Raw genomic sequence first — 27,221 nt, 5'->3', positions numbered from 1 at the left:
AACAATATAAGTTATGTGCGTGCGTGTGTGTGTCCACACAGGTGAGAGAGAGAGAGTGTGGGTGTGTGTATGTGTGTGTGAGAGACAGAGAGTTATGTACAGCTCAGTCCTGAGTGTGTGTGTGTGTGTGGGAGAGAGAGAGAGACAGAGAGAGAGAGAGTTTTGTACAGTTCAGTCCCGGGTGTTGAGGAGCCTGATGGCTTGAGGAAAGAAACTGTTCAACAGTGTGGTTGTGAGGGCCCGAATGCTCCGGTACCTCTTTCCAGATGGCAGGGGGGTGAAGAGTGTGTGTGAGGGGTGTGTGGGGTCATACACAATGCTGTTATGCAATTTGTATATATTTTAACACCCTAGTGATCAAATCATTAGAAGTAAAACCTGATGAAACATTTTTGTTGTTGTGTTATGTAAATGAAAGCAAGCCTATATACAGCTTCCTGAAACTTCCCTCCATTCCTAACAGTGATACTGTTGCTAGTTAGAATCTCTTTTTTTTCAATTATATATATATATATATATATATATATATATATATATATATATATATATATTTAAATAAATTATATTATATATATATATATATATATATATATATATATATATATATATATATATATATATATAAATAAGAACAAATGCATGCGATTTTCCTATGACATAAACAACATAAAAATATGTCATAGGAAAATCGCATGCACTTACTTACTTATTTATTTATTTATTTATTTATTTTTATTTGGTTATTTATTTAGTTTCAGTATTTAGTTAGTATTTGTGTGTTTATCTGTTTAACTTCGTCCTACTAAGTTTAACGGAAATTACTGTCGAAAACTACAACTCCCATCAGTGCTGGAGGTCAAGCGGAAGTACAATGTCAGTATAAATTAATTTCCGCTTTGGTCAACATTCCTTTCCTGTCTGCGGCCTTCGGCAAGATGGCGGTGCAAATTTCTAAGAAGAGAAAGGTTAGCGAGATTTTTATGCGAATACCCGTCAAAATGTCGGGCTGTGCAGTGTAATAATGGTGTTGTATGATGGAAGTGGTGTTTAGGTGTAGCTATTTGCGTCTAGATGGTTATTTTGTCATGATTTTATGACCGGATTGTCTTGGATGAGTCTGACTGTGACTCTGCTGAGAAACATGGCAGGACCTGATGTGTCTAAGCGCTCCCTGAATTCAGTCATGAAACCGGGGCATATTTTATTACAGCGTGCATTTTATTATAAATTCTTAACTCATATTTTAGTTTTGGCTCTCAATGTTCTTGAGCCCTGGGCTGTTTATCCAGCTAGCCATTGAGCTGATTTATTAGCATATCCCGGCTTCGTACATGACTTAGCTTTCACTCTTATTTATTTTCCCTTCTGTAGTAACACTGTGTTAAAGTCAAAGCATCATCTAGAAAAAGCCTTTGTGTTAGTGTTTACTTAAGTCAGTGAATTTTATACACAAATCCCATATTTAGTGATATTAAAGCACGCTCTGTACAGTGGATAGCGGAATCTCTCTAATGCACATGTACAGGAAGACATGCGTCCTTCAGGTTTAAGCTTGTTAATCAGCTCCATTTAAAATCTCAACATTGAAGACTTTGTAAATTTTGTAACAAGTTTCATGTCTTCAACCAGATCTCTGTATAGCCTGCTGTGTAGATTAATCTGTTTTAGTCCAACTTTGCGTTCCTGTTTCCTGACCATAATGTCCTGGCAATAAGAGCTTGACACAAATTTCCGGTTTTAAAAGTCTGATCTGAAGGGTACATGTAAATTTCACGTCTGTATAGCCTCTCACGTTAGATTTAATCGATGCGGTTCCTGACGTTTGTCATTTCGTCCCCAGTTTGTCTCAGACGGCATCTTCAAAGCCGAGCTGAACGAGTTCCTGACCCGAGAGCTTGCTGAGGATGGGTACTCCGGTGTGGAGGTCCGGGTCACTCCAACAAGGACAGAGATCATCATTCTGGCCACCAGGTAAAACGTTATTTGAGCTTGATATAGTTTGCTTAGTTTAGTTCTATTGCTGCTGTTCTGATAAGGGAATGTATACAAGTCATGCATGTTAAATTTATAAACTATATAATTTCGTAGGACCCAGAATGTCCTGGGAGAGAAAGGCCGTCGCATTAGGGAACTGACCGCTGTCGTTCAGAAGAGGTTTGGGTTCCCAGAGGGCAGTGTGGAGGTAAAACCAATTTTCCTTAAGTTGTTCTAGTAGTTTCCATGTTGGTTTGTCATTATTGTACAGAATTGCACATACTAAACTGCTGTCTTTGTTTTAGCTCTATGCTGAGAAGGTTGCCACCAGGGGTTTGTGCGCCATCGCTCAGGCCGAATCTCTGCGCTACAAGCTGCTCGGAGGTCTGGCTGTCCGCAGGCAAGTCAACGCTCTATTATACGTTTCAATATTTAAACATGCAGGATTGGATAAATACTTTTCAAGTTGATACTCTTCCTGTACATTCCGCTGGCTGTTGCACTTCATTCGCTAGTGAAAGGCTTGATTTGACTGTCCATGTGCTGAAGGATTTTTAAGTGAATTAATTAGCCTGTACTGATATGTAGAAACACTGATGAAACCCAGCAAAACAAAGATCAAAATGGTCAAGCATGTTATAAGAAAGTAGACCACCAGTCAGATTTGAATAATATTTTGACCTGCTATATGAGAACTGAACACCGCAGCTCAAAGCCGAAACGTCTGCCAGAGTCTTTGGTGGGGTGAAAAAAAAAACACTGCTACATCAGAAACTTGACCTGAGGTCATAAGGCAATGCTTACACGGCTTTCTTCTCCCCGGAAAGAGGATACCAATTCATAGCCCTTAAAATCTGCACCTTAATCCACTTAACACACTCTAATAAACTTTCTAGAAAATATTGTGCTGCTGCTTGTTCTTCAGTGATGATGCGATGACGAGTCGGAACGGGACACTGGCTCTCTTTGGATCCTGGGTTATTGGACATGTTCTATGTCCCTGACTTTAGTTCCTCGGAGTGGCATGTTCCTTTCGGTTGAAGACATCGAGGCATTTGTCTGAGAAGAATATTAAAAAAAAAACCATTGTTTTTGTGTGGCTTGAAACCCACATGAGCTGTAGAAGCGTGGCTGACTGTTGTCTTCCTCAGGGCCTGCTATGGTGTTCTCCGTTTCATCATGGAGAGCGGTGCCAAGGGCTGTGAGGTGGTCGTGTCCGGCAAGCTCAGGGGTCAGAGGGCCAAGTCCATGAAGTTTGTGGATGGTCTGATGATCCACAGCGGAGACCCCGTCAACTATTACGTGGACACCGCTGTCCGCCACGTCCTGCTCCGCCAAGGTGAGCGAAGGATGAGAAGTGGAATTGATTGAAGTGCGGACAAAGCTATGACCACTGGAGGTGCTAGGATAGTACGTAATGGGAGGGTCTAACCAGCAGTGTAGCATTGTGTAGTCTGTATTAAATACTTACTTAATAAACTGAAACATTACAAATGGGCTTCTGTTTTTGACCTGTGTGAGGCACACTTATCTTTGAAAAGACAACTTGGTTTAAGCCAGTGGTAGCAGCTAGTACCCTATAGTTTATCATGCAGACAAACATCAGATTTGGGTAGATATTTATGTTCTCCTGTTTTGAATCGGCAAACATTGTCATCGTTTTTTAAGCTGAGTGAGATTTAAGCATGCAGTTTACATGATGTAAAACTGGTGACTGCAAGCTTTATTAACTTTGCATTGTGCCAGTAATACAAAATGATTAATGTGAACCTTAACAGAGGTTTTAGATCTGTTTTGGTTAAATTTGATACATTTTTTTTTATTTTATTCTTACATTTGAAGAAACACTTTTAGCCATAGTCATGGCAGTTGACAAAGAAAGGTTTAATAAAAATTATGCAAATTTCAGGTGAAGTGTTTAACCATTCACCTGTTTCCCCAAAAGTGGAAAAAATTTCCACTCTGAGATTCCCCTTCAGTGATGATACGATGACGAGTCGGAACTGGACACTAGCTGTCTCTCTGGATTCTGGATTAGTGGTCACGTTCTGTGCCCCTGACCTCAGTTCCTCAGAGTAGTGTGTTCTTTTCAGTTGAAGACATCGAGGCATTTGTCTGAGAAGGGCATCTATAAGAATTGATAGAAATGTACAGAAGCACAAAATATAGCCTTGCAACCCACGTTTGTCTAGCTGTATTTTGTGCATGTTAGGAAAATGTAGAAGAAATGTTTGTTGTGGCCCTGTTTGAGTGTTGTGTTCCTGTGTCCAGGTGTGCTCGGCATCAAGGTTAAGATCATGCTTCCCTGGGACCCCAGCGGTAAGATCGGCCCCAAGAAGCCTCTGCCTGACCACGTCAGCATCGTGGAGCCCAAAGAGGAGATCCTCCCCACCACCCCTGTGTCTGAACAGAAGGGAGCCAAGCCTGAAGTTCCAGTCATGCCCCAGGGAACTCCTGTACCCACAGCATAAATGGTAAGGAGGACAAAGTGGGTCCAGAATTTAGGCATGGTCATCAAAAATATAAAGCAACACTTGGTTTCCAAAGGTGAACATTAAAAGTGAAATGAGAGGAAAGTCTGTTAGCATTGTGTGTAAACAAATATGGCCTCTAGGTATAGGCCCATGTTGCTGAATTCTTTTATCAAATACTTTTTATTGCATTTGTAAACTGAGTCCTAGTCAGTCTTAAAATTGACCTAAATGGTGCACTAAAGTATTAAAATGTGCATTTTGTATTTTTGGAAAATTATAAGTTGCTGAATTTTCAAAAGATCTGAATTGTGTGGCACTCATGCAACTTTAAGCTCTCACCCCCCTTCAGTGATGATACGATGACGAGTCGGAATGGGATTTTGCTTCTCTTGAAGGTGTCCGTGTTCAGAGTCACGTTCTGTGCCTCTGAGCCTGGACCCTTTGAGTAGACGATCCCTTTCACTTGAAGACATTGAGGCATTTGTCTGAGAAGGGCTGTCCACTAGTGTAAAAAAAAAAAAACACTGAAGGCTGTTGAACCTGTTAATTTCTGTCTCTTTTTCTCTTCTAGGTAGTCACCATTGGATGATGAGATTTTCTGTACAAAAATAAAAGGATAAATACATTCATGGCCTGTCTCTTTCTTTTTAATTTGCATGGTTACATAATGCTGAACCTCATTCTAAGACAAGTTATTTTAGGGGTGGTGAAGTGGTAGATTTTAGAAATCGATAATTTTTGACTAGCTCCTTGCTAAATATGAAGTCATATGAGTTTGGTATATTTTTAATCATAAGCAGGTGTCTTCCTTAAATTCACACAAGTGTTTCATCAAGAGACTAAACTCCTGGCCTGCTAATGCAATGTTCAGTGTGTTCACCAACCTGAGAATATACACTGATGCACCATTCAGCATCCCTAATTCATTTGTTTTGCTTTTAGTCTAATCGATGAGGTCAGTCCTGTAGGTTTAGATTGGTAATAGATTACCATTGAAAAAAAATCTTTTTTTTGTGGTTTGTGTTTTTTCTTAAAAAAAAAAAAAATCTATATACAATTTGCCAAAGGTTTTGGGACACCCCTCCAAATCATTGAATAAAATCAAGCACCTAGGCATGCAGACTGCATCTACAGACATTTGTGAAAGAATGGGTCGCTCTCAGGAGCTCATGGAAATCATGTGTGGTACCTTGATAGGTTGTCACCTGTGCAATATGTCCATTTGTGAAATTTCCTCGCTTCTAAATATTCCAGGGTTAATTGTTAGTCACAGAGTGGGGACAGCACATGCTGAGGCACACAGTGGGCAGAATGTTGTGCAGAGTCCATAGCTACAGACCTCTAAACTTCATGTGGCCTTTAGATTAGCTCAAGAACAGTGTGTAAAGAGCTTCTTGGAATGGTTTTTAATGGCTGTGCAGCTGCATCTCAGCCTTGCATCACAAAGTGTTGTATGCATTGGTGTATAAAGTGCACTGCCACTGGACTCTAGAGGTGTGGAGATGTGTTCTCTGGAGTGACTAATCACACCTCTCTGGCAGTCTGATGGACAAGTCTAGGTTTGGCAGTTGCCAGAAGAACATTACTTATCTGACTGCTTTGTGCCAAGTGTCAAGTTTGGTGGAGAGGGGATTATGGTGTGGGGGTGTTATTCAGAGGTTGGATTGACCCCTTAGTTCCAGTCACAGGGTAAGGGATGACCTCTTTCTGTTCCAACTTGATCATTGCACAAAGCAAAGTCCATAAAGACATGGACGAGCAACTTTGGGTCCTGACCTGAACGCCTTTGGTATGAATTAGAGTGGAGACTCTGAGCCAGACCTTTCTCATTCAACATCAGTGCCTGACCTCGCGTGAAAAATTCCTATAAACTTGTGGAAAGCCTTCCCAGGAGAGTTGAAGCTGTTATAGTTGTAAAGGGCGGGTCAACTCCATATTACATTCATGTGCATGTGAAGGCAGACACGCCCCCTTTTCAGTGTAATCTGAAATACCACGCCCACTCAGAACTCCCACATTACTGCTGGAGTCTAGCAGGAGGAACAGAGCAGCGCGGATCTTACAGTCATGAGCCTTCCTGATATTAAATCATCACGGAAACTTGCAGTCGAGCCTTTAAAGCAGGTAACGAGGTTTGTTGATTTAAATGAATGACGTGCTTGAAAGTTTGCTTCGTAATATAAGGTTTTCGTGTGTGTGTGTGTGTGTGAGACACAGGCGCTGAAGTTACGGAGATCCTTATAGAAGTTACTAGGTGATGCATTAGTATTAAGTATTAAGCCATTGTATTATTCCGTGTTTATACATGAGCACGAGTGATGTGATGGAGAGGAGTATACCTGTACAGGTGCAATGCTCAGGTGAAGTGCTTCTCATGTAAGAGTGACGGGATCAACGCATAAAAATGGACGCTTGGAGTCTGAAAACTAACCATTTGTCCAAAGACGCTTTCCAGTTTAAAGTTACAAATAAATTATATTTAAGGCAAAATCAATAATAAGTACATATCACTAACGTGATCAATACAGATAAAAAGCTGCACTCAGCTTGATGTCATGTCAAGACAAATGGTCCAGTAATTTTGGGTCATGTTTTCCAGAACATTCCACTCTGTTGTTATTCAGGGAAGCTGGAGGCTTTTTTGGTGTCTGCTTAAAGAATATATCCATCCTTAAATAATCCATCAGGCTCTCTTTGAACAAGTCAATCAGATTTGGACACAATCTGATTAACACTAAGTAACACACAGCACTATTTTTAGTGGATGGGACCCTTTTTTGTCTGCAGTGCAAAGGTGAATAAGACTGATGATCTCCTCATCATGGCACCTGTTAGTGGGTGGGATATATTAGGCAGAAAGTGAACATTTTGTACTCACAGTTGATGTGTTAGAAGCAGGAAAAATGGACAAGAGTAAGGATTTGAGCGAGTTTGACGAAGGGCCAAATTTGTGATGGCTAGACGACTGGATCAGAGCATCTCCAAAACTGCAGCTCTTGTGGGGTGTTCCCGGTCTGCAGTGGTCAGTAGCTATCAAAAGTGGTCCAAGGAAGGAACAGTGGTGAACCGGCAACAGGGTCATGGGTGACCAAGGTTCATTGATGCACATGTGGCGCGAAGGGTGGCCCGTGTGATCCGATCCAACAGACGAGCTACCGTTGCTCAAACTGCTGAAGAAGTTAATGCTGGTTCTGATAGAAAGGTGTCAGAATACACAGTGCATGACGGGTCAGGGCTGTTTTGGCAGCAAAAGGGGGACCAACACAATATTAGGCAGGTGGTCATAATGTTATGCCTGGTCAGTGTAGTTAGACATTATAGAGGATTTTTTTGTACCACTCTCCTGACCTTCACAGCTTTGTAAGCCGACATTTCTGATATTTTTCAGTTCAAGACTCAACAAAACGTCTGACACAACATGTATCAGTATGTTGGGAGTGAAATGTTGATATTCCTCATTGTTCACTCTTGCTTTAAGTTTAATATACTTAACAACCAGCTGTTTGCTTAGTCACTCATTGTGAAGCTTTACACTTTTCTTTTCTTTTTTTAGTTTAATAACAGTGATGTGCCATTGTGAACAGCAATCGATTTAGGTGTTTTCCTAATTACGTGAAATGCAGATTATTCATGAGTACAATTAGAACAGACCATAGATTTCAGCTATTTGGATTTCCAGTGTTATGATCTATTTTATAGTCATTTTTACAGTCACCGATACAGTTCTCTGGATTCTAAACAGCTAAATATTTACAATTTCTTGCAAAAAAGGTAGTGTTTTTTTTTTCTACTCGCACGATTTTATTAACTCAGTTTGTCAGAGTCATCTGTCTGTGCTTTTATTTTGATAGACGTTTTCACCTAAAGCAACTTAAAAACCTATTTGGACTCTTTAGGTTGTGTGTCTTGTGAAAAAAGTCCAACCGTGTCTCTTGGGTGTAATCATTGAGCTGCACTATATTGCCAAAAGTTTTGGGACACTCCGCCAAATGATTGAATTCAGGGGTTGCGCTCGGCCCCTTAGTTCCAGTGAAAGGAACTCTTAATGCTTCAGCATACCAAGACATTTTGGACACTTTGTGGGAACAGTTTGGGGATGACCCCTTCCTGTTCCAACATGACTGCACACCAGTGCACAAAGCAAAGTCCATAAAGACATGGATGAGCGAGTTTGGTGTAGAGGAACTTGACTGGGGTCCTGACCTGAACACCTTTGGGATGAATTAGAGCGGAGACTGTGAGCCAGACCTTCTCGTCCAACATCAGTGCCTGACCTCACAAATGCGCTTCTAGAGGAATGGTCAAAAATTCCCATAAACACACTCCTAAACCTTGAGGAAAGCCTTCCCAGAAGAGTTGAAGCTGTTATAGCTGCAATGGGCAGGTCAACTCCATATTACATTCATGTGCATGTAAAGGCGGACGTCCCAAAACTTTTGGCAATATAGTGTATCTCTTTGCTTTGCCTGTAAGTAATGCAAAAGTTTGGCCATCTTATGACAAGAGTAAACACTTTAAATCCATGTTCTTCTCTGTCCTCCGCAGTGCTCAGTCGTGCAGCTGAATGTCGGCGGTCAGATGTACACCACCACTCAGTCGACCCTGCGCAAATTCCCCAACTCGAAGCTGGCTGACATGTTCAGTGCGCCTCACAAACTTCTAAAGGATGCAGAAGGTCGCTGTTTTATAGACCGTGATGGGACACACTTTAGTGCGATCCTTGAGTATCTCCGTTCAGAAGAGGTTCCTACTAAAAATCTGCTGGAGGTTCATAAGGAGGCAGTGTATTATAATATAAAACCTCTGGTGAAAATCCTGGAGGAGTCCCCACAGTTTTTCGGTGAGAAAGTCGGAAGGCAGCAGTTTTTATCCCATGTGCGCAACTACCACGAAAATCTAGAAGTCCTCATCAGGGTGGGCAAAGCAGAAGCCATGGCCTCGCGATACTCCACTATAATCATATGTGTCCTAAAGACAGAGGATGACCTGGCGAGGTGTAATGACGCCATGGCCAGTCTTGATGTGAGAAAGGAATCTATTGTGAGTTTCGGCCCCTGGAATGCTCAAGCTTCCGTGGTGGATCTTCTGGATTGCATTCAAATGGACATAGAGGCGAAAGGATATAAAGTGAGCATTAAACCCCACAACACAGAGAAAGGCTTTCTGTTTAAGAGCCATGATTTCTTCTATAAGCTGACTTTTACTTGGTGGTGACCAGGATTTGTGCTTCTGACCTTTTAAGTATGATTGAAGAGGTCATGAATCTTTATAAAAAAAAAATCCACCTACAAACACTTCAGATAAGAAACGTGTCTTATCTGTTAGTCTACAAGTCCCACCTATACTGCAGACATGTGTCATATAGGACTCATTCAGGATCTTTGCTGGCATCTGTAGCCACCCTTGTTTAATATTTACTCTAGTTTGTACCAGCCCTCTGCATCATGTGACCTTAATGTGCTCACAAAAATGAATCCAAGAATCCAAAATGGCAAAGACAAAATATTTCTGTGTACAAAATATTTTAGATGCTTGTTAATTAAGGAATAAAACACAATAAAATGGGCTGTTATCAGAAAACAATTAATGCCATAGTGTGATGTATCCAAACATGATTTTATTATATTCTTACGAATACATGTTGTATTTTTTTTTTGTTTTCATTTTAATGAAACCACAGAGATTTACCAAGGATTAAAATGTTAATATATTAACGAACAATTTTTTTTTTAAATAATTTAATAGTTACAGCACAATTTGTGGAACATCAAAAATAGTGGAATAAACTTCTCCTTACAGAAAACCTCACCATATCAGTGTTTATGTTCATTGTTAAATAACAACACATTTCCTTTCGATTATGTTGAGCATCTGCCATACACGTCCCTGTGACGGAACTGCTAAAGAACGTATAATTTATTAGAAACAGAGCATTAATATAAACATTGTTTGGAATACTGGAGCTATTGTCAGAGCTGATGTTATAGGAAATTAATCTGGAGCATCAGTTTCGAGAGTTCATTAGTGTTGTGGTATGATGAATATGGGTGTCGTATTTGCAGTGGAAGTGCATGTGAATGAATACTTAACGTGATTAGGCTGACTAATTGGTCTCTGTTTAACCTGTGAAAGTTACACTATATTGCCAAAAGTTTTGGGACACCCCTCCAAATCACTGAGTTCAGGTGTTTTTAAGTGGTTGGGCTTGGCGTCTTAGTTCCAGTGAAAGGAACTCTTAATGCTTCAGCATACTAAGATATTTTGGACAATTTCATGCTCCCAACTTTGTGGGAACAGTTTGGGGATGACCCCTTCCTGTTCCAACATGACTGCACACCAGTGCACAAAGCAAGGTCCATAAAGACAATAGATGAGCGAGTTTGGTGTGGAGGAACTTGTCTGGCCTGCACAGAGTCCTGACCTCAACCTGATAGAACACCTTTGAGATTAATTAGAGTGGAGACTTTAAGGTTTAGGAGTGTGTTTATGGGAATCTTTGACCATTCCTCTAGAAGCGCATTTGTGAGGTCAGGCACTGATGTAGGACAAGTAGGCCTGGCTCACAGTCTCCGCTCTAATTCATCCCAAAGGTGTTCTGTCAGGTTGAAGTCAGGACTCTGTGCAGGCCAGTCAGGTTCCTCCACACCAAACTCACTCATCCATGTCTTTATGGACCTTGCTTTGTAAACTGGTTTGCAGTCATGTTGGAACAGGAAGGGGTCATCCCCAAACTGTTCCCACAAAGTTGGGAGCATGAAATTGTCCAAAATGTCTTGGTATGCTGAAGCATTGAGAGTTTCTTTCACTGGAACTAAGGGGCCGAGCCCAACCCCTGAAAAACAACACCTGAATTCAATGATTTGGAGGGGTGTCCCAAAACTTTTGGCAATATAGTATATATTTACAGTTCATACAGCTTTATTTCAAAATGTTGAGCAGTAGTAGATAATAGCTTATTATTGCTCACACTTTTTAAAGTGTAATAATTGTGAAGTTTATCATTTATACTGCAGCAAAAACAACCTGTTATTAGTAATTGTGTGCTTAGTGCTTTACCATATATTCTTTTCAGCTTTTTTTTCCCCAACCTATTGTTTCTACACTATTTTTGTGACCACTCACATAGATTGAATACATCAGCTAAACTGATTATTTATAAGCAGGTATAGTGTGACGTGTTCAAGTGACTCATCAATATGAACCGACTCTTCCTCCTCCTGGGATGATAAAAACGCTCAGATTATTTCAGTAGAAGCGTTTTTAACTACACTATGATGCCAGAGTAACAACATTGCACTTACACACAGAATAATGTCTGTTCTACAGAAAAAAATAAGACGGAAAAGAGAGATGTGTCGACTTGAAATGTTTGCCCTAAAAGAGCCGATTGAATGAACCGACTCATTCGTGAACGGCACATCACTGTGATTTGAATTAACTTGGGCTAATCTTGTACAAAAAAATATGTCTATTTGTGTCTTTTTACAGTTTATTCATACGTTGTTTTTATTTCGAATCAATGCACTTTGAGAGAAAATGTGAAATATAATGTGAATATTTCCGATTTTAGACGCTTGGTGACGCCATCGGTGCGAAAGCCTGTGAGGACAAGAAGATGATCGAAAAGTAAGAAGGCGAAGAAGCTCTACGGCGAGTAAAATGGGACAAATATTCTAAGCTTCAGTGCGTTGCTCATTGTAATAATGGCTGCTCATCTCAAAAAGCGGGTTTACGAGGAATTTTCCAAAGTTGTGCAGGTAAAACACCTGAGTGGGAAATAATGTAATGAAGCAGGCGCTTTGCAAACTGAAATCTGTAGTAAAACAAACGAACTGTCACCGGAAATATAGCTGTGTAGCTAAGCTAACAGTGGGTGATTTAGCGAAGCCTGGTCCCATTCTTATGTTTTTCTGTCGGCAGTGTTTTATTTAAAGGGATGGCGAACAGAAAGTACTGTTATTGTCCCCTTCCTCATTCATATAGCTTTTATTCTGTCCATAAAGCTCATAAACAAGACATAGATCATTCAGAGATGTCCTTAGATATATTATATCTATAATCATTTATTTTCATTTATATCTGGCATGGTGTAGTGGTTTAATCCAAACCTTAATAACATAACATAAAAACAAGTAGGTCTGAAAATATTGTACACCTGAGTTTAGGTAGAAATAAATATTGAGGTGGAAAGGTTAGGATTACTTTTTCGTCATTTTTATATACGTATATAATGGCACCTTAATGACAGTTAAAACTCTAAAAACATACTTAAGCTTTACATACTTTTCACATACATTTCCCTGTGTACTTCACATGATCTGTATTGTGTCAGTCACGTCCTTTCAAGCTTCTTTCAAAGTCTTATATATTCACCGATTCAGTTCAGTACTTCATTCCATGTTCATTATTATCCCTTCTCTCAGCAACAACCTCTCGAGGACGTACCAGCAAAGAAGCTTCGTCTAACCAAACCTAGTAAATCTGCAGCCCTCCATATTGACCTGTGCAAAGCCACCAGCCCCACAGATGCCCTGCAGTATCTCCTTAACTTTGCCCGCAAGCCGGTGGAGGCAGAAAGTGTTGAGGGTGTAGTGCGCATTCTCCTGGAGCACTATTATAAGGTAAGAGTTCATTTACGGGTCCGGCTTTAAAGAGTTAGGAGGACAGTATTAACAAATTTCTGATCAGACAAGTGTGACGTTGCTACGTACTGATTCTGTGCAAATTCACGCTTGAAATTTCTGAATAATTGTCATTTAACAGGAGGTCGATAACTCAGTCAGGCTGAAGATCGCCTCGCTGCTCGGTCTGCTCTCCAAAACACCTGGTTTCTCCCCTGACTGCATTGTTGATGATGTCATTAGCACTCTGAATCATGACAGTAAGTGATTTCAGTGATTATCCTGATTCCAGTGCTTGCTGAATGCCTCCTAATAACAATTAGTAAATGTAATATTATTTTTTTTATTGTCTACAGAATGCACACAGACAGGCCACATATGAAATCAGAGTTGGTGTTTGTATGAGTAAAAAAAAAAGAATACAAAAATATGTTTTGTAAATATTTCTATTTGTCCATAAAACTTTATATACATAACTGCACAGTGAAATTCTTTCTTCGCAAATCCCATCCTTGGGGTCGCACAGAGTCAGCCATGATGCAGCACCCTTGGAGCAGGGTGGGGGCCTTGCACAGGGGCCCAGCAGTGGCAGCTTGGCGGTGCTGGGGCTTGAACCCTGATCTTCCGGTCCGGAGCCTTAACCACTTGAGCTATCACCACCCCAGCAGTCTTTATGCTCTGCACTACATAGATAAATCCCAGGCTATAGCAAGCTCTATATACACTTGTGGCCACCTATTAAGCCACTGTTGAGATTCAGTGCAAGGTGTGGAGTATCTCGAGTGCCTTTGGCTGTTGTGGAAATCACTCAACTCCTTTGATGCATAATCTACCCGGCTTGATGTTTCAGAAATGTGCTGCATCAACATCTGGAATGAAATCATGATTTTCAAGCCATTTTATGGCACTTGAAAGGAAATTCTCACATAAAAAGTGGGTGGGTTGTTTCCAGCCACCACGAGCCACCAGAACACCTTCGATGTGTGTTAGTGTGGCTGCTGTGCGTCTCTGGAAACGCACAGAAGTGATGAACATTGTTCTTCCAAAAGATTTTCCCTCATTTGGGGTTTTGATAATGCTGGAGAGCCAAGTCTGTTCAACTGGGTTGAGATTTGGTTACTGTGAAGACCAGTTACATCCTCATCAAAACATTCCTTGAACCCTCATGCCCTGTAGATAGGGGCGGGGTCACCCTGGATTAAACCCCTCCCATCAGGAAGCGTTTAATAATAGGCTAAATGTGATCCTAATAACTTTGCATTGATTTCCAGTGACTTTTCTTTCAGGAAGAAGTGAATTCAAGCCATGATGGAAAAACAAAATGTCCCCACACCATAACAGAGCCACCTTTATCCCTTTAATTATCATCTGCAATTATAGACAAGCAGCAGGGATTAATTCTGTCCTGACTCTCTCAGTTAAACATTCTTCACTAATGGCTATTAACCTTCAGTGACCAGGCCACTTTCCTTTATGAACAGAAACATTGTTTGCTGTCAGTGAAAGCTTTCAATGCACAAGCTCCAGTTACAGTCTTTAGGGACTTTTGTCTGTTACCACCCAAAACCATGCTCAGTGAGTGGATTGTGTGGTTGTGTTAGACCTCTAGTGTTTCAAGGATAGGCATAAGAACCTGCTAAATGGCCGCTGTTACATATTTGGCATTTGGTAGACACCCTTATCCAGAGCGACTTATATTTATATCTTGTTTTTTTATGCAACTGAGCAATTAAGGGTTAAGGACTTTGCTCAAGGGCCCAACAGTGGCAGCTCACAACCTTCTGATCAGTAGTCTAACACCTTAACCGCTAAGCTACCACATCCCCAGCTGATGAATGACCCTAATTAATTTTATGGAGATGATTCCAGCAGAGGCTTTTTATACTTTAACATGCCCTGGTTCTCTATGAACACACACACTTAATAATCTCCAAACTCTACAGGACTTGAACTGGGTGTGTCAGAACAGGGAACACACTCAAATGGGCTGAACAAAGGGTACTCCAGCACTAGAAATGGGTAGTCATGTCCTGTCTGGAAGAACCTTCATGCTTTCTAGAAGTTTCATACTCATCAGCATATTTTCACTGTGTCTTTTAATTTGCTCACTGACCAATTCCATCCCACCTTCTAGCTAGCACTCCCCTATCCTAGACAAGTGAAGCTAGTCAACTGCATCTTTTCAAACTACTTATCACAATACAGCAAAGGACAACGTAAAACACCGAGAAATTGCTATTTGCCCTCTTTCACATACACATACTGCAGCACAGTGGATTGTAGGCCACATGTTAAGTCTAGGTCTAGGTTTATGAAGTATATGCAATTACACATGCTTGCGACAGTGTTTATGAATATTGATTTCTGTTTTGCTTTTAGAGTCCAACCAGGTTCTGGCCCAGCTGCTCGACACTCTACTGGTCATTGGCACACAGCTGCCAGAAAACACGGCAGTCACTCAGAGACTTTTCGAAGTGGCCTGCAAGGTAACACAGTATTCTTTAGAGTAATGTGAGTAGTATATACAGTATTTGAATCATAAAAAGTGTTCCAATCATAGTTAGACTGTAGTAATTATATTAATAATAATAGTAATTGTCTTGTTTTTTCATTTAAATCACTATCATTTAAAACATTCCCAATTTTATAATCACACCCCTCCTTTAACAGCACCTTCAAAGCACTTATTTCGGGGTACGCAATAAGTGCCTACAGCTCCTCGGCTGCTTGGGTTCTGTCGACAAACCTCTAACTAAAGAGAGTGAGGCAGCACCAGGCGCTTCCACCACACCCCTAAGGGACGTCCAGAGTCTCATCAGTGACTACTTCAGTGACCAGGACCCCCGGGTTCGCACAGCGGCCATTAAAGCTATGGTGAGCCTCGTTAGCCTTGCATTAGCTTTTCTGCTTTGTGATCTTCCATGCACATAGGAAACACATTAAAGTGATAGAATATTTTATTTAAATATTTGTTCTAGCTTTCTAAAGTGATAAGCATTCGAGACTTGGACTGCATTCAAAGTTATTACATTTACTTTAAAGTAGGGAAAGAAAGAAGCTCATATGATCAAAAACAATGCTAGTACACACAGCGGAAATCAGTCAAAAGTAAAGAAGGGCTACTTTCTTTACTGCTGATGATGTGAACAACCATTTTGCTTTGACGTCATATGCTGAAATCAGGGTTAAGAGTAGGAGTTGAAGGGCATTTTCTTTGTGTTTTTTTTTCCCCTCTCTGTGTCTCGTCACTTCACTTCATGGGCACAAGTATGGCAAATACCTGTGATTGGCTAAATGCTGGGTTTGGTCACTGGGAAAGCATCTATATTCCCTGGAAATGGCCTCATTTACATAAAATCAGCATTTTTGAGATTTGTGTTTAGGGTTATGAATTTTTAAATCTCATAACCATCAACTCTAATGTGGGAAAAAATGACTGGGGAAAAATGTATATGTATTGAATAATAATTTTTTTCTTTTATTAAATGTGATGTACTTATAATAAATAAATTAATATAAATAAATAAAATAAAATGTACAAATATCCTATTTAGATACGGCAATTTCCAGGCTCCGTAAAGAGAAGACTCTGTTTAATGTGCCGTATTTGACCGAGATCTTTTTGTGTGTCCTCAGCTGCAACTGCACGAAAGAGGAATGAAGCTCCAGCAGACGATATACAGCCAGGTAAAACCAGGTCTATTACTGAAACCGTGTTTTTTATTTTTTCTAAACTCATGTTGGTTCTGAACCGATTTATCTTTTGTCTCTCAGGCCTGCAAGCTCTTGAGCGATGACTACGAGCAAGTGCGCTCAGCCGCAGTGCAGATGGTGTGGGTGCTAAGCCAGCTTTACCCTGAGAGGTGGACTACAACATCCATTTATTACCGTGTTATAAATACATGATTCATGGAGATTTATATGCTATACATTTTTGTTTGCCCTATTTTCTGTATGAAAGAACGTAATATCCCCCCCCCCCCTTCACATTGTCATGCAGCATCGTCCCCATTCCTTCATCCAACGAGGAGATCCGGCTGATCGATGACTCTTTCGGGAAGATCTGCCACATGGTTAGCGATGGCTCCTGGGTTGTGCGCGTGCAGGCTGCCAAGTTGCTGGTGCATTTTTTTCTTTTTTGTTTTGATTGACGGTTTAGGCGAGGATCTCCCTGCATGCGCTGAATATTTTATTTTGTAACCTGTTGTGTTTGTCTTCGTCAGGGCTCCATGAAGCAGGTGAGCCCACACTTCCTGGAGCAGACACTGGACAAGAAGCTGATGTCAGATCTCAGGGTATGGACACATTTATAGTGTTACCATGGCATCATTTCTTCCTGTGCTCCTAAATGTTTGGTTTATAAACTGAATTCCTACAGAATTAAAGAGATTTAAAAATGTTTATTTGGACTAAATATTTATAGTGTATATTATAGCGTAATATTTTTTATACCAACACAATATTAGACAGGTGGTCATAATGTTATGCCTGATCGATATACATATGTTACTAGCTTTAATTATTAAAGAGCCGTAATATGGTTAGTGTGATCATTAGAAAGAGTAGTAATAGTGGCTTCTACCTAGAGAAAACAGTTTATCCGATGAGCTCAAACAATGCTACAACATCCTGCCAAATGAAATGTAGTGAAATGTATTTTGAAGTGTCCATGCTGGTCTGTTTATTATTGACCCAGAGAAATTTTATTATATTATTTATTCAGAGAAAGCGCACTGCACACGAGCGTGCCAAAGAACTCTACGCTTCCGGAGAATTCTCGTCAGGCCGGAGATGGGCGGACGACGCTCCCAGAGAGAAAGTGGACACGTCTGGAGTAAACCTGATCGACTCTGGAGCCTGTGGAGCTTTTGTGCACGGACTTGAGGACGAGATGTATGGTGCGTATTCTTGCTTTACTACATCACAATATACGTTGTTTAGGACATCTCCATTGACGTGTCTCTGTGCGTTTTTTTTCTTTGCAGAAGTGCGGATTGCAGCCGTCGAGGCCCTGTGTTCCCTGGCTCTGTCTTCTCCCAGTTTTGCAGAGAAGTGCCTGGACTTCCTGGTGGATATGTTTAACGATGAAATCGAGGAAGTGAGACTGCAGTCCATCCATGTGCTGCGACAGATCTCCACCCACATCACCCTGCGTGAGGACCAGCTGGACACAGTGCTCGCTGTGCTCGAGGTACAACAAACCCAATATATACAATAATCCCCAGTGTGTTTATTAAACATTAGCGTAAACTAATAGGGCAACTAAAGCGCTGCTGTATTCTGGATTCTGATTGGTCGGAAAGTGTCGATTCATTTTCTATAACAGCACCTGCAAATCTCAGGTTTATATTAATGCATACTTCTTTAATGTTATCCTTTTTACTGTACCAGTTTACACAGCGACTTGTATAAGTTTAAGTTGTCTTTATATACATTACTACACAGTGAAATTCTTTCTTCGCATATCCCATCCTTGGAAGTTGGGGTCAGAGCACAAGGTCAGCCACGATGCAGCGCCCCTGGAGCAGGGTTGTTTTGGGGCCTTGCTCAAGGGCCCAACAGTGGCAGCTTGGTGGTCAACAACCCAGAGCCTTAAACACTTGAGCTACCACCCCCATAGGGATAGGGAAAAGACATAAATGTGTGCAGTCACCATTAGTAGTGTGACGTTTTCTTTAAGGAGACTTTTCTATCTTCTATTAATCTGACTTTGGAGACTCACTGATGATTTTTTTATACATAAAATAATCCATTAATATTGTGTGCACAAATATTTAAACAGAGACTGTTAAAGCGATGCTGTATTGACCTTATCTTGTGAATTGTATATTGTCATATATCTAAAATCCTCAGTAATAATTGGCTTTAGGCTGATTTTATAATTAAGGAACGTTGTTGTCATGCATTCAGGATTCATCACGGGACATCCGAGAGGCCCTGCATGAGTTGCTGTGCTACACGAACGTCTCGACTAAAGAGTGCATCCAGCTGGCTCTGCTGGAACTGCTGAAAAACCTCGCCAAGTATCCGACCGACCGTAACTCGGTGTGGAAGTGAGTGTACACGCTATATTTCTGTTCTGCAGTGCAATTTGCACTAACTAGTGATTTGTGTATGCTTTTAAACACACCTCATTTCCCCCCCTACAGGTGTCTGAAGTTCCTCGGAGCTCGTCACCCCACTCTGGTGTTGCCCATTGTCCCTGAGCTCCTGAGCACACACCCTTATTTTGACACTCCAGAACCAGACATGGACGATCCTGCGTGTATCCTGCCCAGTTCAACACCGTTTTCTTTGTGTAGTTGTGTCTGTGTTTTACTAAAAGGTGTCAGATGTGAAGATCTGCTGTTTTCTGGGAAATGGGTCAAAAATAAATCGATGCAAAACAAAATTCCTAGCCCTTACAAGGTGATTTTTCCTGACGTGAGTTTCATCAGATATTGCCGTTTTAGTGCTGGTGTTTAATGCAGCGAAGTCTTGTCCCACCATGCCAGCTTTGTTCTCAGACCACACGTTCCGGCACTACGCATACCTACGTGACAGCCTCTCGCACCTGGTGCCTCAGCTCAGGGTAAGATTCGAAAGTTTTTATGCAATATTTTTTATCATCATGTCTTTGTGTAATCTTGCCTCCGCTTTCAGTTACCAGGCAGGAAGCAGATGGCGGCTCTGGGCTTGGAGTCATCAGGAATGGAGTCTTTCAGCCTGGAGTCGGCGCAGCAGTTCCTCCAGGAGAGCCTGACTCGAGTTAGCAATCTGCAGAACCTGGACTCAACTGGAGCTCAGGACCTGCTCGACTTTACCATCAGGTCAGAAACACTGGCTTACACTGGTTATTTTAATTAACTGTGTGCTGAAGTTTATTCTGTCTCTTCTTCACACAGAGACCTGCAGAGGCTCGGGATCCTGCAGACGGAGCTGGCTGGATCGGCAGATTTTTGTGCAACATACCTGCACTGTCAGCTTCTGCTTATGAAGGTGGGTTTCTCATGTCACATGAATGTCATGAATGAGATAAGTTCAGACCTAAGCTCTAGAATTGCACTGTTGATCATGGACTCCATTGTTTATCAATGTTCCATTGTACCATGGATTCAGACAAGTACGAATCCTACAAATTGAAAAATGAATTAGTCTCGGTCGATACAGTGAACCAAAGAGCTTGGCCATTTTCAGTGAATAATACTAATGCATATGTGATTTTTGCGAAAAACGTATTTGTTTCATTTTTACATACCAGGCTCTACAAGAGAAGCTGTGGAACATGGCTGTGCCTCTGTGTCTGAAACAGAATGCCATGGCATCAACTGCTGCACAGCAGGTACACACACACACACACTCTCTCTGTCTCTCTCAAACAGCAAAATGTTAATGAAGTCCAGTTTAATAAACAAGTAGATGATTATATTCCGATTCTTTGCTTTAATCTGCCTGAATCCAGCAGGTTGAACAAAATGAAGCTGAATATAAACATATGTATAAAAGGATATTTTTGTTGATGTACTGTATTTCATTGCCTTGTACTCTAATAATGACGATAAAGTTAAACCTATCCGTATCTGAGGTTGATCTACTGTATTTTCTTTCTTTCTTTCTTTCTTTCTTTCTTTTTTGTGTGTGTGTGTGTGTGTTAGGTCCTAGAAGAGACATACAAGTTGGAATTCCTATACAGTGGATTGGAGACACGTCATGTGGCAACTATTCATAATGTGCGACTGCAAGCCAAGGCATTACAACTTGTTCTTAATTCCCGCACCAAAAGAGGGTCAGTAATGTAATGCGTGCACCCACACACCACACACACACACTTCACTACTTGTGTATATCTCTGTGTGTGATCTACAGAACTGTTCATGAACAGTATTAAAGCAGCCACAGCTGAGTGGTAATTCAATGCTGTACAACCTGCTATTCTGCAAATATCATTTTAAACAGAAATAAAGCTAAACTGGAGCTGAAAGGACACCCTTTTTATCGGACTACAGTATTCATTCACTTCAATAAATGCTTTGTCCTGGTCAGGGCTGATGTGGAAACCAATTAAATTAATTAGAAATTATTGTGGGTAGGATCCAACACACACTTCTCCATGGGGGAGTGAGAAAAACAGAGAGAAGCACAATGCCAAGGAAGATTAATTTACTCCACTGATTCAGAGCCCCATGGACTGATTCAGTCACCATCAGCTCCCTAATTTTTGCATAGTACAGCCTCATGTGAATCAATGCAACTTGATTAGATTCAACTTTATTGTCATTCTGCAGAGTACATGTACAGAGCCTCCAACCAGAAGTGCACACATGGCATATTTACGATAAATTACTATGAAATAATGGGTCGTGATCATAGAATCATACTAACCTCATATTCTTTCTAGGGTTGAGCCTCTTCTCGGATCATGTGAGAAGTTCCTTCAGGAAGTGGAGTCCTTTCAAAGGTATGATACATGACAGTCAAAGCTGTGATTTATTCTCTTTCACTATCCCTATCCATTCTCAGCACTGACCGGTGAGGTGGGGTGCTAACAAGTAAATGTACATAGCAACAGTCACTATTTGTTTAGCTACCAAATCCACCTGTATGATGACCACAGATAATAAAAAAAAAAGGGCAATGAGTGTAGCAACAAAGTAGGTACGACTGGCTGGTTGGTGAATGTGATTGTTTTAATAGAAGTAGTTTTCTGTAACAACAGCTGGGACAGATGTTCTGCCTGCAGTGCAAGTCATTTATATTAATGCCCCCTATCAATTCACAGGGACTTGTATGGTGGATGCTCCACATAGTACAAGTCTAATAATGAGCAGACAAATAAATCACGTTATTTAACAATGAGAAATATATAACCAGTGATAAGGTGAAGCTTTCTGTTTTTATTTAACATTTATTGAAGGAGTCTTCAGTACTTTGTCAGTAAGCTTTCTAACAAACAAAAGTTTTCTTTAGGACAGAGGAGATTTCTTGGTAAAATGGTGCATTTTTTTTCCCTTATTAACTTTAAAAGAGATGGAAAAACTGAGAGGCTTTTGATGGAACAAGTCTTTATGTTTGCTCTACCATAAGTAATGACAGGACCGAACCTAATTTCACGCATGGTGCCCAACCTAAAATGTAGCATCACACCCATGTTCTTTTTGTTTGCTATTCCATCAGACCTTAACACCCTTCTTTTGCCTGCACAGGCTCTTCATGACCGAGCTGCCCCACCTTCAGGACAGTTTTGTGGAGAAGCTGCTAGAACTAATGCCCAGACTCATAGCCTGCAAACCGCTGGATTTAGTGAAGATCCTCCAGACCACTCTGAGACATAACAGATTCACTCACCTCAAACTCCCAGAGCAGGTCTGTTTATTCAGCATCAATGTGTTTCCTGCAGCAAATAATGTTTCCTACAGCCTCTGGTTAACTTTATTTATTTATTTTATTGTTTTGGGGTTTCCAGATCCACAGGGCGTCAGCTACAATTATTGAGCCGACAGGAGAGTCAGACAACCCGCTGCGGTTTACCTCTGGCTTAGTGCTGGCGTTAGATATCGATGCCACTCTGGAACACGTGCAAAACCCACAAGCTACAGTTAAAGTGCAGGTCAGGGTTCATTCATCGGTGAGTCATCATTAATAACATCGTATAATTTTCAAGTAGTAAATGTCTTTTCTCTCGCTCCTACTTCCTTCTGTAGGTACTCTACCCAGATGGACAGTCGCACATAATTCACCCTAAGCCTGGAGATTTTAGGACACCAGGACCGGGACGGACGCGGCTTATCACTCAGGTGTATCTGTCCCATACGGCCTGGACAGGTGAGACTATTTTAATTTGTTCATTGATACAGGTGGAATACTTTCATGTTCTTGTCAGTGTGTGTGTTTTGTTAATAATAATGTTACATCATCCACCTATTGATGTTATTGAGTATACACCGACCAGGGATAACATTATGACCACCTGTGTAATATTGTGTTGGTCCCCCTTTTGCTGCCAAAACAGCCCTGACCCATCATGCACTATGTATTAGAACACCTTTCTATCAGAACCAGCATTAACTTCTTCAGCAATTTGAGCAACAGTAGCTCGTCTGTTGGATCGGATCACACGGGCCAGCCTGGGCTCCCCACGTGCATGAGTGAGCCTTGGCCGCCCATGACCAGTTCACCAATGTTCCTTCCTTGGACCACTTTTGATAGATACTGACCACTGCAGACCGGGAACACCCCACAAGAGCTGCAGTTTTGGAGATGCTCTGATCCAGTCGTCTAGCCATCACAATTTGGTTCTTGTCAAATTCGCTCAAATCCTTTCGCTTGTCCATTTGTCCTGTTTCTAACACATCAACTTTGAGGACAAAATGTTCACTTACTGCCTAATATATCCCACCCACTAACAGGAGCCATGATGAGATCATCAGTGTATATATGTATAATGTTATGCCTGATCGGTGTAATTTGCAACCAGTTGGTCGATATGACTCTTTTATTTTTCTCATGCTGTTGCACTTTGTGAAATAATTTAGAAAAGTGATGTAATATAAATTCCCAGCCTGTTTACTTAGTAAACATCTATTCAATACTTATGATTATCCTCATTACCAATCAGAGTTAACAACATCAGCAAATATTGGAAAAATTATTGCATGGATACTCCATGTTGGCTTTTTTCCCCCTCTATATGGGTTTCATTAATGTGCTTTTCTAACAGAAAGAGATAAATCCTTTGCTGCTGCAAGATTAAGGCATACGAAATGAAATCCTAGCAGCCACATTGATATAAATAGAATTGCATCTAGGCCGGAGAAGGTAGTTCTTGCCAGAATCATTTTGAATGTGTAGGAGTCAAGCCATTTCTCTAGTACACAGAGAGAGTAGTGGAATATTTGTTTAAAAAAAATAACTAAATAAAAATAAAGCCCTGAAAAAGTTTTAAATGTACAACCTAATACATCCCAATATGTGATCATCCACCTGATACTAATTTACACATAATTGTCTGTTACATTGTGTGTATATTATGTATTTGCTTGAAGTAATTTCCTTAGAGGGGCAGCATTTCTCACAGCTTGGTTGAGCTCAGGATCTTTTCACATGTGTTAATTCGGGTTTCCTTCAAGTTCTCTTGTTTCCTCGCAGTGTAGAAAACCTGCTGGTAAGCAGATTGACTACTCTACACTGACCAGGCATAACATTATGACCACTTGCCCATGTTGTGTTGGTCCCCCTTTTGCTGCCAAAACAGCCCTGACCCATCATGCACTGTGTATTCTGACACCTTTCTATCAGAGCCAGCATTAACTTCTTCAGTAATTTGAGCAACAGTAGCTCGTCTGTTGGATCGGATCACACGGGCCTTTGCTCCTCACATGCATCAATGAGCCTTGACCACCCATGACCCTGTTGCCAGGTCACCACTGTTCCTTCCTTGGACCACTTTTGATAGATACTTATCCCTGCAGACCAGGAACAAACCACAAGAGCTGCAGTTTTGGAAATGCTCTGATCCAGTCGTCTAGCCATCACAAACTTTGTCAAACTCGCTCAAATCCTTACGCTTGCCCATTTTTCCTGCTTCTAACACATCAACTTTGAGGACAAAATGTTCACTTGCTGCCTAATATATCCCACCCACTAACAGGTGCCATGACGAAGTGAATAAGACTGATTATCTCCTCATCTGACAGTACGCATAATGTTATGCCTGATCGGTGTATATTGCTCACAGTTGTGAATAAGTGTGTGTTGCATGATTCCCTGCAATAGACTAGTAGCAATGTCCCCACCTTGTGCAACCCTGACCAGAATTAAAGCGGTTACTGAAGACGGTTGAATGAAATAATTTCCGACTTCCGACTTCTCTTGTTCTCCTGACTTTCTCAGAGCCGTCTCAGATCGAGGTGCAGTTGCTCCTGGCCTACAGCAGTAAACTGGCTGCGCCCAAACCGGCCTGGGATGAGAACACAGAAAGCCTGCCAACAACTGAAAGCTCAATTGACGGCACCATCACCCTCAGCAAGCCTGTCAAGGTCTTCATCATGCCGAAACCTGCTCGGCGCTGACCTGGGACTTTAAGACACAAATCTTTAGGGGAGGAATTGAACTCCCAGCTGAAGCTGACTGCAACAAATGAATCAACAGCTTTTTTTTTCCCTTAACATTGATTTATTTTGGCAGAAAATATTGATCTGTAGTTTATCCATGTAATAAAATCTTGTCCTTTGTATGTTGTATATGTAAATACTGTCATTTTTAAAGAACTAAAGAATATTTCAACAGCCTTTCCGTGCCAACTAAATAACCATGGTTAGTGAATTGCTTTAGATTTAAAACATGGAGCCAAGACACAAGGCACCGTAAAGTTCGGCATCTTCAGCAAGTGGAGTGGAAAACTCCTCCCACTTTAGCCCCCTGTCCTGCAAGGTTGTTGTACTCTTTCACAGCCTTCTCAGTCTGCAGTACCTTTATTTCCACGCCCTGTTTCTTCACATGTTCCACTGTGGAGGGAGGCACCTGTGGCACCAAGACATGACCATTAATCCAGTTTCCACTCAAACTATCCAGGAGTTAGGAAAAAAAAACTAATATTAATATTTGCCTGGTTGTGTTTTAAGACCGGTCTTTGAAATCACCTGTAATGCTTCACTCATTCCTCTTCCTATGACCAGCGTCTGAACTCCTTTTCTCAGGATTTCCTCCAGGTCAGCTGGCTGGACACCTGGATAATGCTGAGGGAAGCATGTCTCATAAAATAATGCATTAATGTTTCTGTAGTATGCTGATGAATGTATTTGACAGGCTTACATTTGGGAACACACCAGCCTTTAAGACATTCCTGGAATAAGTCCGAAGGAAACTTATGGCGTACAACTAGTTTTAAATGACATTTAAAAAGCATTTTATCACTTAGTATTGATGATAGTTCTTGTGTTTTGGGCCTGATGTGCCCAGAAATGTACAAAACTCTACATGCATTGTATCGATAGATTGTACAGCTTTCAGTGTGTTAATCTTGACTGCTATATTTGTTGTTGTTTTTCTTCTTTATTAGTACCTTTCTTGCACTATTCCTTGCCAGGTTTAGTTTGTAAGCAAGCAAGTGGGGCTCTCTCGAAATATTGCCCCTTAAATATAACTTCCCCCTCCAAGACGAGAGGTTTTCTAGTATTGAAACAGACATGCATAAATGTTGAAAGGTCTGTTTAATGAGATCATGTGGGAAACACTGCACTCTAGTTAGTTGCTTCTGAAATTAATTTGCACTCACATCTGTCCCAGTCTCTCTCCAGTCCCATTCCCGACTGCCACCTGGCCACACCTTACAGTCTTTGTAGGAAGAGGAGCAACCTTTGACCTTCATGTGCCCCCAGGACAGAGACTGAATTTCTGGAGATGACATGACTGCTCTCTCTCTCTCTCTCTCTCTCTCTCCTGTAACTGGAAAAGAAGAGTAATTTTATGACTTGAGCTATCTAGTCATAAGAGTGGGGATAAGACTTTGCTACAATCCAAACAGGAAATCGAGCTTTAGACTAATTTCATGCATTGTTTACCCCAGTGAACAGAGGTTTACCTTTCTTGATGGACTCAAACTCAGGCTTTAAATACGTACTATGACTGTCGCTGCACTGGCAAAATAATAACAAGAAATATGGCTTTCACTACTTGACACGCCCACTCCCTACGTCATGATCAGCATCCAATCAGGTGCTACTTTATCGGCCCCGTTGCCTTTGGAGGCTAACAAACGACTTTGTTGGCTAGTATTAACTGGAAAGCCGTGGTGCTGCTTGATACTTTAATACTTTATATATTCTGTTGCTATACTGTAGTTAGGAAGTGGTGTAATTAAATCGTACCTTCGAGTAGCTAGCGCGCAAACAAAGTGCCCGGATGTGACGACACCGTCTCACGACTCTCTTTGGAACTTGTAGTTTGTCCGAAAGGACTACAATTTCAAAATCTTGACATTTTCAGTCCTAATCGAGACGTTTGCTTTAACTAAATATGCCTTTTGCGTAGCATAGGAAATCCAGCAACTTTTCATTCCATGCTACGAATCCGTCTCAATAGCAACCGTCATTCTGTAGCTCATTCATCGCATCGGAAATTTACTTCCGGCACCGGCGATGACGTAGGGACACACCTATGTATTCCATTGGCTGCA

General features: G+C 41.1%; 4 protein-coding genes and 3 non-coding genes across 8 annotated transcripts; 6 read left to right on the top strand and 1 right to left on the bottom strand.

Moving 5' to 3' along the window:
- The first annotated feature begins 888 nt into the window (after positions 1-888).
- rps3 (ribosomal protein S3) lies at positions 889-5,073 on the top strand. Its single transcript, XM_058388304.1, has 7 exons — positions 889-965; positions 1,841-1,971; positions 2,089-2,182; positions 2,280-2,374; positions 3,126-3,313; positions 4,246-4,448; positions 5,020-5,073. The coding sequence occupies exons 1-6, from the start codon at positions 936-938 to the stop codon at positions 4,443-4,445; spliced, it is 738 nt and encodes a 245-aa protein (XP_058244287.1). The 5' UTR covers positions 889-935; the 3' UTR covers positions 4,446-4,448; positions 5,020-5,073.
- LOC131352455 (small nucleolar RNA SNORD15) lies at positions 2,894-3,042 on the top strand. Its single transcript, XR_009204513.1, has one exon. It is a non-coding gene; the product is annotated as a small nucleolar RNA SNORD15 (small nucleolar RNA).
- LOC131352454 (small nucleolar RNA SNORD15) lies at positions 3,948-4,098 on the top strand. The gene has a single exon (XR_009204512.1). It is a non-coding gene; the product is annotated as a small nucleolar RNA SNORD15 (small nucleolar RNA).
- Positions 4,792-4,942, top strand: LOC131352453 (small nucleolar RNA SNORD15). The gene has a single exon (XR_009204511.1). It is a non-coding gene; the product is annotated as a small nucleolar RNA SNORD15 (small nucleolar RNA).
- Positions 5,074-6,405: 1,332 nt separating the features above from the next.
- On the top strand, positions 6,406-10,235 carry kctd14 (potassium channel tetramerization domain containing 14). The gene is made up of 2 exons (XM_058388047.1): positions 6,406-6,572; positions 8,994-10,235. Exons 1-2 carry the CDS (start codon positions 6,516-6,518, stop codon positions 9,660-9,662), a joined length of 726 nt encoding a protein of 241 aa, XP_058244030.1. The 5' UTR covers positions 6,406-6,515; the 3' UTR covers positions 9,663-10,235.
- Positions 10,236-11,909: 1,674 nt separating this feature from the next.
- Positions 11,910-25,285, top strand: ints4 (integrator complex subunit 4). Its single transcript, XM_058387301.1, has 23 exons — positions 11,910-12,205; positions 12,872-13,069; positions 13,212-13,329; positions 15,449-15,555; positions 15,740-15,943; positions 16,706-16,756; positions 16,844-16,932; positions 17,070-17,190; positions 17,293-17,364; positions 17,793-17,967; positions 18,055-18,260; positions 18,980-19,122; positions 19,219-19,334; positions 19,507-19,640; positions 19,712-19,878; positions 19,954-20,047; positions 20,310-20,390; positions 20,704-20,834; positions 21,447-21,506; positions 22,252-22,411; positions 22,512-22,655; positions 22,750-22,870; positions 24,938-25,285. Exons 1-23 carry the CDS (start codon positions 12,152-12,154, stop codon positions 25,114-25,116), a joined length of 2,925 nt encoding a protein of 974 aa, XP_058243284.1. The 5' UTR covers positions 11,910-12,151; the 3' UTR covers positions 25,117-25,285.
- Positions 25,257-27,166, bottom strand: aamdc (adipogenesis associated, Mth938 domain containing). 2 transcript variants are annotated; one of them, XM_058387304.1, is made up of 4 exons: positions 26,914-27,166; positions 26,322-26,491; positions 25,687-25,782; positions 25,257-25,567 (listed from the first exon to the last, which is right to left on the bottom strand). In XM_058387304.1, the coding sequence occupies exons 2-4, from the start codon at positions 26,451-26,453 to the stop codon at positions 25,427-25,429; spliced, it is 369 nt and encodes a 122-aa protein (XP_058243287.1). In that variant the 5' UTR covers positions 26,454-26,491; positions 26,914-27,166; the 3' UTR covers positions 25,257-25,426. The 2 variants fall into 2 exon arrangements, with proteins under 2 accessions (XP_058243287.1, XP_058243286.1); XM_058387303.1 differs by lacking the exon at positions 26,914-27,166 and adding an exon at positions 26,628-26,786 and having other exon boundaries at positions 25,259-25,567.
- Between the last annotated feature and the right edge of the window lie 55 nt (positions 27,167-27,221).

Source organism: Hemibagrus wyckioides, linkage group LG04 (assembly GCF_019097595.1).
Source record: "Hemibagrus wyckioides isolate EC202008001 linkage group LG04, SWU_Hwy_1.0, whole genome shotgun sequence".
NCBI lineage: Eukaryota > Metazoa > Chordata > Actinopteri > Siluriformes > Bagridae > Hemibagrus > Hemibagrus wyckioides.
The sequence above is the reverse complement of the archived record's forward strand: the minus strand, read 5'-3'. Positions and strand labels throughout refer to the sequence as shown.

What these genes read in the sequence shown, in the direction of transcription:
- rps3 (XM_058388304.1), top strand. Translation starts at nt 936, where the DNA reads ATGGCGGTGCAAATTTCTAAGAAGAGAAAG. An exon ending in AAATTTCTAAGAAGAGAAAG is followed by an intron (nt 966 to 1,840) that starts GTTAGCGAGATT and finishes TTTCGTCCCCAG; the next exon opens with TTTGTCTCAGACGGCATCTT. An exon ending in CCACGTCCTGCTCCGCCAAG is followed by an intron (nt 3,314 to 4,245) that starts GTGAGCGAAGGA and finishes TCCTGTGTCCAG; the next exon opens with GTGTGCTCGGCATCAAGGTT.
- kctd14 (XM_058388047.1), top strand. Translation starts at nt 6,516, where the DNA reads ATGAGCCTTCCTGATATTAAATCATCACGGAAACTTGCAGTCGAGCCT. An exon ending in CAGTCGAGCCTTTAAAGCAG is followed by an intron (nt 6,573 to 8,993) that starts GTAACGAGGTTT and finishes TGTCCTCCGCAG; the next exon opens with TGCTCAGTCGTGCAGCTGAA.
- ints4 (XM_058387301.1), top strand. Translation starts at nt 12,152, where the DNA reads ATGGCTGCTCATCTCAAAAAGCGGGTTTACGAGGAATTTTCCAAAGTT. An exon ending in CTGCTCGACTTTACCATCAG is followed by an intron (nt 19,879 to 19,953) that starts GTCAGAAACACT and finishes TTCTTCACACAG; the next exon opens with AGACCTGCAGAGGCTCGGGA. An exon ending in AATTCCCGCACCAAAAGAGG is followed by an intron (nt 20,835 to 21,446) that starts GTCAGTAATGTA and finishes TATTCTTTCTAG; the next exon opens with GGTTGAGCCTCTTCTCGGAT.
- aamdc (XM_058387304.1), bottom strand. Translation starts at nt 26,453, where the DNA reads ATGTCATCTCCAGAAATTCAGTCTCTGTCCTGGGGGCACATGAAGGTC. An exon ending in GGAGAGAGACTGGGACAGAT is followed by an intron (nt 25,783 to 26,321) that starts GTGAGTGCAAAT and finishes TGCTTCCCTCAG; the next exon opens with CATTATCCAGGTGTCCAGCC. An exon ending in GAATGAGTGAAGCATTACAG is followed by an intron (nt 25,568 to 25,686) that starts GTGATTTCAAAG and finishes TTGGTGCCACAG; the next exon opens with GTGCCTCCCTCCACAGTGGA.